The following is a 12,933-nucleotide window of genomic DNA, read 5'->3' as shown; positions in this document are numbered from 1 at the left end:
ACACCTAAATCTGCAAAATTCATTACGGGAGAGGAACATAACACTCAAAGGTTCATCTTGGAAGTCATTATAGTGATACATACCAGGAGGTGAAATCGTGTTCCAGAATCTATGTATCAACCCTAAACCTATAAAGGTAAAATAATATATAAGTAACATTTATTTTTTATGAAATTACTGCATTTTGAAACAGTTTGATGTTGTCAGATGTATTTTCTATCAAGATTAGAATAGGAAATTTACATTTCAGTGCCAGGCTATAGCTTTTATTTCAAGAAGCACAATCCTTTGGGGCTTTTGGGATTTGGAGCCTGGTCCTGCTTCTTACAGATTTAGTTTTCTTGTAACTCTGTTAACTTAATGCTATTCTCAGTGTACACGAGCACCACTGAAAGGAAACCCCAGCCCACTGGATATACTGCTTACCAAAGATTACCTCCGAAAGTCTTTTGCCCTTTCTTGTTCTCTACCCTTTGCATTATTCAAAAGCCCAAGTACTAAGAGCAGGGGAAGCCCAGGGGCTGATGCAGGTCACATTTTCCAAGGGATTTTTGCTCAGCCAGTTGCTATGGTGTCTGAGCAGAGATGAGGTCTCTTTCAAGTCACCTTCAAACAGTCATTGACGAACACTTTGCCCTCAAATGTCAAGCTGTCAGTGAAATACATTAAAAGGTCATACAGGGGATAAACAACAGAAGAGGACGTTGGGTTGTTTTTTTGTTTGTTTGTTTGTTTGTTTGTTTTTCTTTAAAAACTATTAGAAAAGAAGTGCTTTAAAAATTAGGTCCAAATGCACTTCATAAAATGATAAAGACACATTGACACATACTGAATACACAACCCAGGAGCAAGTGTTCTCACACAGCGTTTGCTGCTTTGTGCAAGGAGCTCTTATCTACTGAATAATTACAATTTGCGTTTTCAGACAGGTTAAAATGTTTAATGATGTTAGTCACTTTAAAGTAAAATATAAAACAATCAGACATTTGTACATGATCAAATTTACAGATTCATTAAAGAAAAGTTCCTTTTCATTACAGCAGCAAGACAACATTCTACAATTAGATCAAGCTCAAGGTCACAGTTATGCAGAATTTCAACACCTCCTAGTCCTAACCCCTTCTAAATGCATCCGTCAGAATATCTGACCAAACAGAAGGTGTGATGGGCTGCATCCTCCATCGCAACCTTGCTACCTTTTTCTGGAGTGAGCACGTCTGTTGCTATAAGGCAACTTTCTGCGTTCCTGCTGCAAACACAAAGCAAAGCAATATATTTGGTCCCTCTTCTCTATGCCTACGAATGTAACTTATTCAACAGACTTATTGTTTGTTCCTTCTACTGTAGTTTCTTGTTAAATCTGAAATATAACATAGCATCTTAGTGGTACTGAGAGTCTTGAGGCAATCTTACAAGAATCCTTATTTCCACCTTGGAAAGGCAGCACATGAAAACCACACCTTGCACAGAGTGATCCATCTCGATCGCAGCACCGATGATGACAAACCCTCAGAAAAAAAGAGCTCCCAGTCAAAAAGCACTAGCATTTCAAGCCTTTGCAGTGTATTTCATGTAAGCCTTAAGGACTCCATTCACTGTTTCAGCCTTGGCTTCTCTAAATTTGACACAAAACAGAGTATTCACGGGTTTTAGGTTGATTTCAGACTTAGTTCTAGGTTCCCCGTAAGACAGTAGAGGGACGGGCTCCTCCAGAGGGTGCTACAGGGCAGGAACCTGATCTAAGTAATCAGCCTCACTCTCGAGGTCAGCATCTGTCAGGTCTCTTAAGTCTGTCCTCCCTGAATAGCTTTGTCCCCCTCTCCTAAGGAGTCACAAACCAGTTGTAACCCCCAGCTCCTGACTCAGCCCTAAAGCGTGAGGGTCCACCCAGAGAGGTCTGATGGCAGGACTGCTGCCAGAATATATAGGGGCAGAAAAGGGGCTAGTGTTCCTTGCGGGCCGCAGGGACTCCTGCAGCTATCAGCAAGTGACACCCGCTCTCACGGCTGTGTTGCTGAAAGTACTAGCTGAGGAAGAAAACAACATTGCAAATCTGTTCCTTGCTTGGGGATGGCTCTAGTCTTTAAACATGAAAAATTACTGAAATTAATGTTGATGCTACAGCTCTTCAAACACTTTAAATGCTGCCTTATCTGGATGGAGAGCAAATTCTGCAAGGTTGAGAAACTTCTTAACTCGTTAAGAGATCATGGAGGCAGAAAAGGGCACACTTTAGAGTAACTGACAGAAAATTAATGAACATTTGATGCACTTGCAAACAGAAATGTCAAGCAATGAGAACACTTACGTTTCACAATGTTGGACTTACAAAATGTGCACGCTTACATTTCAGCCACTTGTATCCAAAGGTCCATACACTGGCCACTTACATAGGTATTACATATCAATCATGTACAGAGCAATAGAAAATTAAACCATCTAGATAACTTTTAGTCCTTTGCTTAGGCAAATAAATGAGTTAGTCTTAGGCTTGTGCTACATATTTTCAGGTAAATGATTCAAGTCTGGTACGTCAGTATGAGCAGCATTGCAACAGTCATTCAAACCTGTTCAAACTTCACCCCTATGAAGTTGTTCCCTCATTTTCTGCAGGTTCCCACAGACAGACCACACAGTGCCAAGCAAACAAGGCTGGTTTTTAGATTTTATTTAGGATTTCTTTTAGAGACAAGTGTTCCTCAAATAAATAGATATATAAATAACTTGAAATTCACTATGCAAAGCTGTAAAGCATTTAAGTATTTGCTTTGCTATGTGTATATTTTTAAATGTTTTAAACTATTTAAGAGTCTACCCAAATAAAATTAATTTATGTGCTAGGAAAAAACAGTTGGCATTGTATTTGCTAGGGTAGCTTGAGTCAAGAGGAGCAACATCTGTCAAATCAGTTTAAATGTTTAGGGTGAAAGTCTTTTAATTGTTGTTGTCATCTTCTTCCCGTTTTCTGTATGCTTTGTTCAACATTTGTATTTCTTCCTGATAGCCACCTCTTTCCATATGTTGCTTTTTACTGTTCTGCCGATGAGCTTCGACCGTGTCTGGAATTGTTATGTTAATATCGCTGTCAGGATTGTTTGATGGTATGAAGAGAGAGTAGGAAGCAGTTTCCCCTAAATCACATGAGACGAATCTGTTTTCTTTCCGTGAATAACGTAAGGATGGAGACCTCACCTGTGTGGACGACTGGCTGATGTTACTGATGATTGACACAGTATCCAGGGCCTCTTCATTGTCACAGATTTCAAGAACTTCTAAATGAATTTTAACACTCGTGTCAGCAAATGTATTAGGAGACTCTTCTGGGTTTGGCTCGTGACCAACACTTTTAGATCGATAAACTTCAATTTTCTTTGACGTGGGTGTTATTTTTTGTCCTTCAGTGCTTACCTCGTACGTAGATAAAGAGAGAGTTTTTCCTGTGGGTGCTTGAAGAGACACAGTTCCTTGAAATGCACACAGGGGAATAGCTAAGGCCCCACCTGATCGCTGAAAAGAGAAAGAATGACCATTATCTAATGCTAATTTTTGAAGTTAGAATCTATTATAAATAATCAATCATGCTTAGCTTATTAAATTATTAGAATTTTCCTTGCATTATTTTAGAAACCTGGTATTCATTATGAGTTTTTAAAGAATATAAAATGTTACTGCTATGTACTTTACTATAAAAAGTACACTAAAATAGAGTATACTTTACACTAATATACACACTATATTTGAGTATAGAGTCATAGATAAGAAGTATCAGAAATAAAGTCCCAAGTTACTGTGACTCAGCTACAGCTTATGGACATAGACTCTTCACGGTAGCAGTCTACACACGTAACATTTCCTGGCAGCCAGTGCACAATGAGACAACGACCGTCAGCAGGCACCTCTCTAGCTAGTATTAACAGGCATCTCTGAAAGTGTTTTCACTTAATTTCTGCTTAATTCAGACCGAGGTACTGATCTCCTGCAGCTTCTCATACGGTGACCAAAGGGAGAGAAGTGACACCAGAGAACTGTTCAAAAACTGGGCCCCGTACTGAGAGCATCTGTCTCCCTTAGGTGCTCTGTTTTAATTAATCTTAACTAAATTACCTGCCTAAAGACAGACTAGGCTAAAATTTCCAAATCAGCTTGACAGATACTATTCAAGGAAATTTTTGCTCATTTTTGTTTATTTTTAAGGTGGAAATAAGTAACAGTAGGAAATCTATAATAAGGATTTACAAAGTCCCTACTGAGACGGCCAGAGGGCCAATCCAGACTCTTGCTGCCAGCCACATTTCACACTGGCTCTAGACACCAATATGGATTTCTCTCTAGTACAAAGCTGAATTTATCAGAAGAGAAATTTTCACAGACTTGGAGGGATAGAGAGTAAATTCAGTTGCAGCTCTGGAGCACTAAAAGTCATGCTCAAAGTAATGATTTTTAGCGGGTGCAATGAAAGTAGTGTTTCAGAGGCTGTAAACAAATAAAGGCATTACGCAGAGAAATCACTGGGAATGCTTGCACGGAGAACAGAGGAAACGGTTTGCTCCTACATGGTCTCTGGTAGCTTACTCAGTGGTGAGTTGCTACGTGCTGCAGGACAGACCCTGACCCTTTTCCTCATGCCGCTAGGGCTCACATTTTTAACTGTGGAGGTCGTCCATTCAGCGACTCATGTTGGAGAGAGCGAAGTCGATGGCAGCAGGAGACACAAAGCTACCAAACACCGTACACAGGTTCTGGAGAACCTCACTGCAGGCCTTATTCTCATCTGCTTTGCTACAGCTGGGCTTTGACTGCTTACTGAGAGAGGCAGGAATTAGCACCTGAACACTTCTTATTTGGTAAAATCTGCTACTGAAGTGAACCACAGCTTTGCTGAAGGCAAACTCCTTGTGGGGCTGTGGAAGCACTGGCCGTGAGACAGGGCAGCTCACAAGGAAGGGCTGCACTGGTTAGAGGGAAACGTACAACAGAGAGGTACTGAAATTAGGGAAAGCTGCAAAATCCAGCTCTGCACCCACACAGACACCAGGGAGAAGTGTGTGCAGAGGGTATTGGAAAGCTGCCAGCCAGCAAGGTGAATCACCCTGTAACCCTTCTGTGCTGGTTGCTATGCTGCCTTCGGGACTCCTTGGCGATCCGTTCAATCTACCTCAGGTATCTCCACATCACTTTGCTATGTGAAATGCAAACTTACTCCTACTGCGCTGCTCTCTGCTGCGTTCCCTCTCCAGCTACGGTGCCTCCCTGCTGCCCAGAGGGGCACACTGCCAGCCCGAGCCTCATCCTCCTCGTCCCCATCCACCTGCAACCAAGAGACAACCCACAGAAACCCTGAGCTTCCGAAAGGACCGGTCTTTCCCTGGCGAGTTACAGCGGGATGCCCCGAGCTCAGCCTTGGAAGCAGAGATTCCAGTCTTGTCCTCTTCGACTAACGAAATATCCTGTGCGAAGTGTGAACAGAGAAAGGAAGAAAAGGAGGAGGAACAGAAAACACCAGGTCTAATAACTGGCAGCAGGGAGATGTGCAAGCATTAGTCAGGCACAGAAAGGAGTCCTTCCACTTGGACCAGTTCTGTTTAATGTTTCCTTCCCAGTAAAACTGAGAAGTGAGTAGAAACAGAGAGGTTTAGGGTACTGGAAAGATGAAATTGTTCTTAGGGAGCTGGGTAGTGCAATTACTTGCTTAATATTAACGAGGAGAACTTTACAACCACACAGCTAAATCAAATGACACATTACCTCATCTTCACTAAAGAGCACGAAAAGGAAATTAGGTTTCATTGTGTAGAAAAATCTTGCCAGACTGTGACTTAATACAGTCCTTTGACAAAGGAATTTGGCTGACAAAATGCTAGGAGCTGGGCTGCCCTCCTGGAGGGAAATCAAAGTTGTATTAGTCTTTGGAATAGGTCTGTCGGAGAGAAACGGTCCTCAAGCATCTTCCAGCGTGCAGTTACAGAGGCAGCTGTCGTGCTGTGTCATAGCCAGCAAAGGTCCCAGGTACGTGAATGCTCCTGGTTGCTGCTGGAGTCCGGTGCTGGGCTGGGCACGGGGGTGTCTGGGAGGGTCGCTTGCTAAAGGGTGAGCACCGGCAGCCCTTGTTTCAAAGCGATGACGAGGGCACTTTTTTTCCAAGCACAGTGAGGTGCTGGCACTTAACATGTTCTGTACTAACTGGTAACTAGGATCGCTCCTCCAGGTGAGATGTGAGACTAACTGCTTTCTGTTCTGTTTTCTCTCTAGGAAGCTCTAGTCCACTCATCTTCCATCCCAGATGCTTACTGATGCCGCCAGAGGACAGAGCAACAAATTCAGCTCTGGGTAAGACCAAGTGCACAAAGCCTGCTGGCCCTAAGCAGTGTGCATGGTGGTGCAAATTTGGTGTCTTGGATATTGCAATGGAATGAGCCTGGATGCAGCAATTCCAGTGACACACGCTCAGAACAGTGTTTCTCTTGGGCACTGTGATATCGCTGGATACGAGCCCCGTATCTCCGCTTCCAGCCCCTGCCTCGCTTCTGCAATCAGTGCTGAAAGTCTTCACAGGGTCATTTATGCGTGTCTGCATTTCTGGTAGGTACTCGAGCTCAGAGACTGGAGCACTTACATTATGCAGAAAGACTTCTAAAGAATATGTAAAAAATAAGTTAAATGAGAACTCCTTACTTCAGTGCAAGGTTACGTTCTACTTGATAAAACACCACAGATTCGTCAGAGTGGATGTCAAGAAGGCGGAGGGTATGTCTGAGGCACCTGGAGGGGGAGTGAACAATCCTCGCTTGCTGGAGTGAGTACTCCACATCTGGAGAATAAGAAGTTTTCCAATGACCATAGATTTAAAGGCTCTTTCTGTAAGTCTGTCTTCTGTTCAGAGATCAATATTTACTTTTAGAAGTGAAAGGGACATGACAGATCTTCTGGGTCACTTCCTGGGCACCAAGCAGGAAGCCGGTAAACAACACCTAGAAACTAGAAAACTTTTTTCAACTAGAAAGATTCCAGTAGAAATATTGTTCAGTCACAGACACCTCCACCTGTTTTGACAATTAAGAGAATGCATTTGTCTCTCTACAGCCAGTGCATCACAAGGCCACGCGTTCAGGACTGTGACAGGAGCCTGCCCTAGGAGCCACGGCCCTTTTCGGCAGCAGCTTTCCAATCACAAATCTCTCAGCACACTACAGCTGAGTACCCGTGTATGAAACAAATCCATTCTTCATCAATGCAAAATAGTAGAAGTTTAAAAACATCCAACTAATTACTAAAAAAAGTGAGCATTTGCATGATACAGTAGAGCTTCCCAAGCAGAGGTTATTAAACACTAAATCCAGCCCTGGGGCCAGGTGGCAGGGGAAGGCAGGAATAACGCCGGAGGAGAGATCCGAGCCACTGAACTGGAAACTCACTGCCAGGCCTTGATGTCCGTCCCCAGGGAGACCCAGCGCTCCCCGCAGGGGGGACGGCTGCGGGCTCCGGGGGGGCAGGAGGGAGCTGAGCCCCCGCCTGCCCTGAGCCCTTCCTGCCCCGCCAGGCTATGTCCCACAGCGTGGCAAGCTTCGCTCCAGTCAAGCAGCCCAAGGGAAAAATGCTACGAGTGAGACCACTGTTACTCCAAAAGAGAGAAGAATTCATTGCTGGTTTTATGTATGGCCAGGTAAAATCAATCATAACTGGAACTGCTCTCAATGTAAATCACCATGAATAAGAACAGAATGGGACCCTTGTCTTGGTAATGTGATTAAATTCTCATTTTTGTTTCTTCTGTGTTATTAACACCCCATTACCTTATCACACATCCGTGGCAATAAATGGGAATCTACTAGCAAACCAGACCACACGGATACATCCTGGGAAGAAGTATTTTATCTTCCCTTGCCATTGTTACCTACTGTTCAGCTTTCTGATTTTAGGTTTTATGATACAATTTAATTCTAAAGCAGGAGGAGCAGGAGGCAAATCAAGTAATGCTTGACAGTGGCCATCAGTGTATCCATCCAGGGTCTTGGATCTCATCCTTGCAGTATTTTAGTGTGAGCACTAAAATAAAGCATCCACAGTTTTAGAAGGGTTATGATTAACCTTAACTTCAGTAAAAATAGAAAAAAAATCTTCTCTGCTGTTTCTGAACATCTGCCTTCTCACTTGACACAGCCCAGGCCCCAGATGTTTTTGGAAAGGGTCCTGCTCCATTGGTCTCTTTCCACGCTCTTCTGCCCACTCTTTGCGTTCCTGTATTTAAAATACAACCTAGTTCCTTAAAGAAATACACTTATTATCTCCTCTCATACAATTTATGTCATGTGTTCTCTTTTAAAAGTGTTAATACAAAGCTGTTTTTAAGACAGACACACAAGTCTTGCTCTCAGTGATTCTGACCCTGTGAAGAAGACTTGCTTGTCTTTCTGGAACTTTACTCACTCTCAGCTCCTAGGAGAGGTGAAGGAAGGCTCAGACATCTACCTGAACACAGCAGACTGAAAATCAAGCCTGCTTTGGTTTTTATGTCCTCTTAGAGATACTTCTTCTTTGCATGCACACAGGCACAGATACATAGAAGTATTCATTTATTCACTGTAGACACACATATACATATATAAAATATGTACCTTCTTACAGCTCATGTCTTAATTTCTGGTAGTTCTGGAGGGTCTCAAATTGGCAATGCTCAAATATTTCATTAAAAAAAAAAAAAAGTGGCATTCCCCATCCAAAACATTCTGTAAGCTAAAATTGCTGTCTGTGCTGAGACCAGCTTTAATTGAATCCTGCAAAATATTTGCTGGGTCTCATGAAAGCTGCAGACTAGCACTAAATCTGAGCTCTTCCTCTGGAGCTTTCTGCAGGTTTGCATCACAGAAACAGCAAGTTGGTAATTTTTGAGGTTGCTTAATATATTTCCACATGCTTTTCACCACTTGGGAATGCTGCAGGATCTCTGATGCTGTGATGGTCGCCACAAGCTCCCTGCCAGTGGGAGCTGGCCCTTCTCTTGCCTTGTGCTGCCTCTTGTGCAGAGCATTCATTTCCATCACGTCCTGTCCCAGGGCATACCCTCTGCACAGCTCCTGCCAGAGACGGCCGTGGGCTATGCTGTCTGTTGGAATCTGGGACGGAGTTCTCACTGGAGGACTACGTGTACCAGCACATGCATTTTTTAACAAGCAAAGACAGAAAATTACAATGAAGTAAATCACAAATGCACTTGTTCCTTGAGGAGCGCTGATGCATTCTGAACAGAGGAATCGCTACATAATTGATAAAGCAAACGCCTTCATTATTAAATGAAATCACCACCTTCCAGATTTCACAGAAGACAGAAAATAGTTGTTGCTATGAGGCAAAACTTCATCGTCATCTCATTGCGGTTTAATGCTGGTCTCTTCCATCCCATTCCAGCTGCCTGAGCTGAATTTAACCAGACCCACCAGGTGAGGATGCTGCGAGGGAGGGGAGGTTTCAGCCTGTGCAGAGGACACAACTGAATCCCACAGCAGCTGGCCGGTGGCCCTGGCGGAGCAGGGAGAAAGGGTCCACTGAGAGCTACCTGGCTTCCAGCCTTCACATGGCCCTAGCGAGGCCATTCACGGAGCCCAGAAACCCCACAGTCTTCCCTTGAGAGAAAATAAGCATTTGAACCCTGTGGCTTTTCCGAGAGTGAAGGAAAGGAAAGGGGAAGGTAATTTTTATACGGTCTGTCACTGCATTTCTCCTTGCAAACTGGCACAAAACGGAACAGAACGCCCTTCTCTATCTGTTTCGCCAAGAAATGGTTATACTTCTATGAAAGATTAATAAAGGGGTATTAAGCTGAAAGCACAGTTGAAGAAAATTTTAATTTCATCACTTGCCAAAGCAGAGCCTTGTTCTGCTTGCTGGCAAGTGCCACCCGAGGGTGTACGGCATTCCCTCTGCCTCCCTTTAGTGTCTGCAGGAGCTATCAGTATTATCATCAGTATGGTACTTGCACTCGACATTCAGAGTAATTTGTTTAAGATTGTTGTTTACAAGCGATCAAGAATTTATTCTGCTAGAGGGAGCCCAGAAAATTCCTTAAGGGTAACACTAACATTTCAAGTACCAAACATTTCTACTTGTATTTCACATTTTCTGTTACGTATGACTGGATTCATTGTCTTACAAGGACCTTAAACTCCGTGGTCCCAGTTCTTCAGTGCTGAGCATCTGTACAGACCATCGACTAGTCTGGATTAAGCACACACTTCCCAGGATATCCTGGCAATTTTTTTTTGTTGTTGTTCCAGGAAGCAAACAACTGCAGAGCAGGGAAAGAAAAGCATGATGGCTCCGTTCTCCAAACACAGTTATCAGTTAATATTTCATCTCCTGCAAACAAAGCTGACTCTGCTCCAGAAGTAGATCCTTAGCTAGAAAATGCTTGTTAGCAATTGAAATCAAAGATAAAAAACTGTTACATGAGCTGAATGGTGGCTCAAGTACAACGGTTGACTCAGTTTGGTTTTAAAGACAATAAATTGCTGTTGCAATACTGGCAAAGCCAGTGGATAAAAAAGGTTAATTGGGGGAAGAAAGGAAATGCCTAACGGCCTGGAATTCCTACATGATCAAAGAAGGAAATTTGGCTGGAGGATATTCCAGTGCACCTAAATGAGATGCCTCAGAGGATCTGAGACAGCCTAAGAAAACTTTCAGACGTCACACAGGGCTAAGGGGAGAGCTGCAGCACAGCTGGCTCAGCCAGCTCAAGCACGAGGCGGTTTGGAGACTCCCCCTCAGGATTCCTAATTTTCAAATGTCACGAGTCACAGGCCCTAGAATACTAGACGGGGGTAGCATTAGTGTTACAGGGAGGCAGAGCTCCTACTACTGTGTGCATCTTGTCACTGGGAAAGATAGGAGAGCTCTGATGGGAGCGCCCAGAAAGGAGAATGACGCTCCCAAGCCTGCTGAACATGAGCCACCATGCGGAGCCACCAGCAGAAGGCAGGTCTGGCTCTGTCCCAGCCCAATGTCCATCAGGCCGTGCTGCCTCCCAAACAGAAATTCAGTACCCTGAACAAAGCTCTAATGAGCTTGCATTCCCAATGACTTTGGTGGAATACAAGCTCTAGCTGAAAAGTTTTATTTTTAGAATGTTTCCAGTAAGGATCCCATCATTTCTTTTCAGAGACAATGTGTTTTCTGTTTATTTTAAAACAGAGGCTTAGTCTTCCTCTTCCCTAAAAATAAAAATTAGCTGCAGTAAAATTAATTACTGCAATGGTTTGCCCTTTGAGAGGCCGTCTGCAGTAAATTTAGAGCCAGTCGGGTATGACAAGAATAGCCAAGCTCACCTCAGATGACCTGAAAACTTGGGTTTGTCATTGGCTTGCCCAGCCTGGACAGACTTTCCTTTGGACCAAACTGGCCACAGAAGGTGCAACCGAGGCATCCAAGATAAGGATACTGCAGCCAGGTATCAGAACTCCTGTACTCAGCTGGCTGTGCCTGAAGTAAATGAGCTCAATGGAAAGTCCTTTAAAATTCCACTTTGCATGGGAGATGATCTGCTCACATTCAGTCCCATTTTTGTAACAGCTGCAAAACTGAGCCTTGCCCTTTTCACCACGCTTGGTGAAGTTTATTCCATGTAGGTACTGCCAGTCTTGGAAAAAAGCTCTGAGTTCCTTTGCAAGCACCGCACTAACAGACGTTCTGCTCAGCAGCTGGTACTGTAAAGTTAAACTGAAATGGTGGTTACTCTTACCAGGAAAATACAGCGATTGACTAATCTGTGGGATCCTGCCTGTATTCAGCCTTGTCCTCCTGGGCGAATGTTTCTATTCTCAGTTTTCCTCCTGTTGGTGCAGTTCAACAGAGTTAACTGCAGTTTTACTGCAAGCAGGGTCAGCAGGCATCACAAAGGCCACACCACTCTGTCCTGCTCAGAGCAGAGTTAGAAGACGATGGTGAGATGCTACCTCGATTTTCCAACCAAGAGCAAGAAGAGATGGGATGAGAACACCACAGTAAGTTAGCACAGATATAGTTGTACAGGACAGTGGAAAGCAAATATAATCTTCAAGTCCACTCATTCCATGTTAACTGGAGTGTTTACAGTGTACTTGGAGTGAGACAGAGTCTGGGTATTTATCACTGCTAAAAACCCTTCCAACTGCAGTCAGAGACACAGCGCTGACTCCTCCTAAGTGAAATCATTTACACAGGCTTCCCCCTTCCTCTCCGCAGGGCACAAACAGATCCTATACACAGAGTCTCTTGAAGGAGCTTGCTCGAGGCAACCCGTAGGTGAGGTAATCAAGTCAAAGGAAGAAAAAAAAATCAGAAAGCCTATAAAACATTGCAAGCCTGGCAGATTTCTGTTGCCTGAAGGCTCTTAACTAGCGGCAAAAAAAAAAAAAAACGACATATTTACAGCCAATCTCTTTGGGAAAGGGAGATACACTGCTACTTTATAAGATGTTAAAGGTATCCTTCAAAAATGCAGCTAAGCAAGAGTTAGAAATGACAAGTACAATTTTTTGTCTCCCTCTCAATTATGGCTGGCCTATATAGGTCTTAAATAAAAAACACTGCCTCATTCTTCTTTCATGCCACTTTTCTCCCAGAGAAATCACCTTGATGGAGTTACTCTTTCCTCACAGAACTGAAGATGAGGGGACAACCAGCTATGGCATTTTCCATGACAGCACCATCTTCCCAGTAGCACACAGCCTCAACAGAAAATCAAAGGTGTCACATATATTGTCTGGCACCCTTCTCTCCAAAAGCTGAATCAAAGTGATTAATACCTTTCTCTCTGCTTCTTTAAGGTCTGAAAAAATAACGGAACAAAAACTACTGCTTTCAAAATGCAAATTAAAATGGACAGCCTTCTGCAAGGTACTCGTTGCTCAGAGGTTGAAAAAAATGTCTTCTAGGGAGAGATTTCTGATCCCTTGTTTCCCT

General features: G+C 43.4%; 1 protein-coding gene across 2 annotated transcripts in view; it reads right to left on the bottom strand.

Annotated features, from left to right (window-relative positions):
- Window positions 1–146: 146 nt before the first annotated feature.
- GPR149 (G protein-coupled receptor 149) overlaps window positions 147–12,933 on the bottom strand; it is a 28,214-nt gene continuing 15,427 nt past the window's right edge. Inside the window, exons 4-5 of one of the 2 annotated variants that reach the window (XM_083849548.1) lie at window positions 3,409–3,507; window positions 3,046–3,272 (exon numbers count right to left, since the gene is read on the bottom strand). In XM_083849548.1, coding sequence (XP_083705674.1) covers window positions 3,189–3,272; window positions 3,409–3,507 — 183 coding nt within the window. In that variant the 3' untranslated portion in view covers window positions 3,046–3,188. Of the gene's footprint in view, window positions 3,508–12,933 lie in introns of both variants that reach the window. The other variant, XM_083849547.1, reaches the window with a different exon arrangement.

This window comes from Anser anser (assembly GCF_964211835.1).
Source record: "Anser anser genome assembly, chromosome: 9".
NCBI lineage: Eukaryota > Metazoa > Chordata > Aves > Anseriformes > Anatidae > Anser > Anser anser.
The sequence above is the reverse complement of the archived record's forward strand: the minus strand, read 5'-3'. Positions and strand labels throughout refer to the sequence as shown.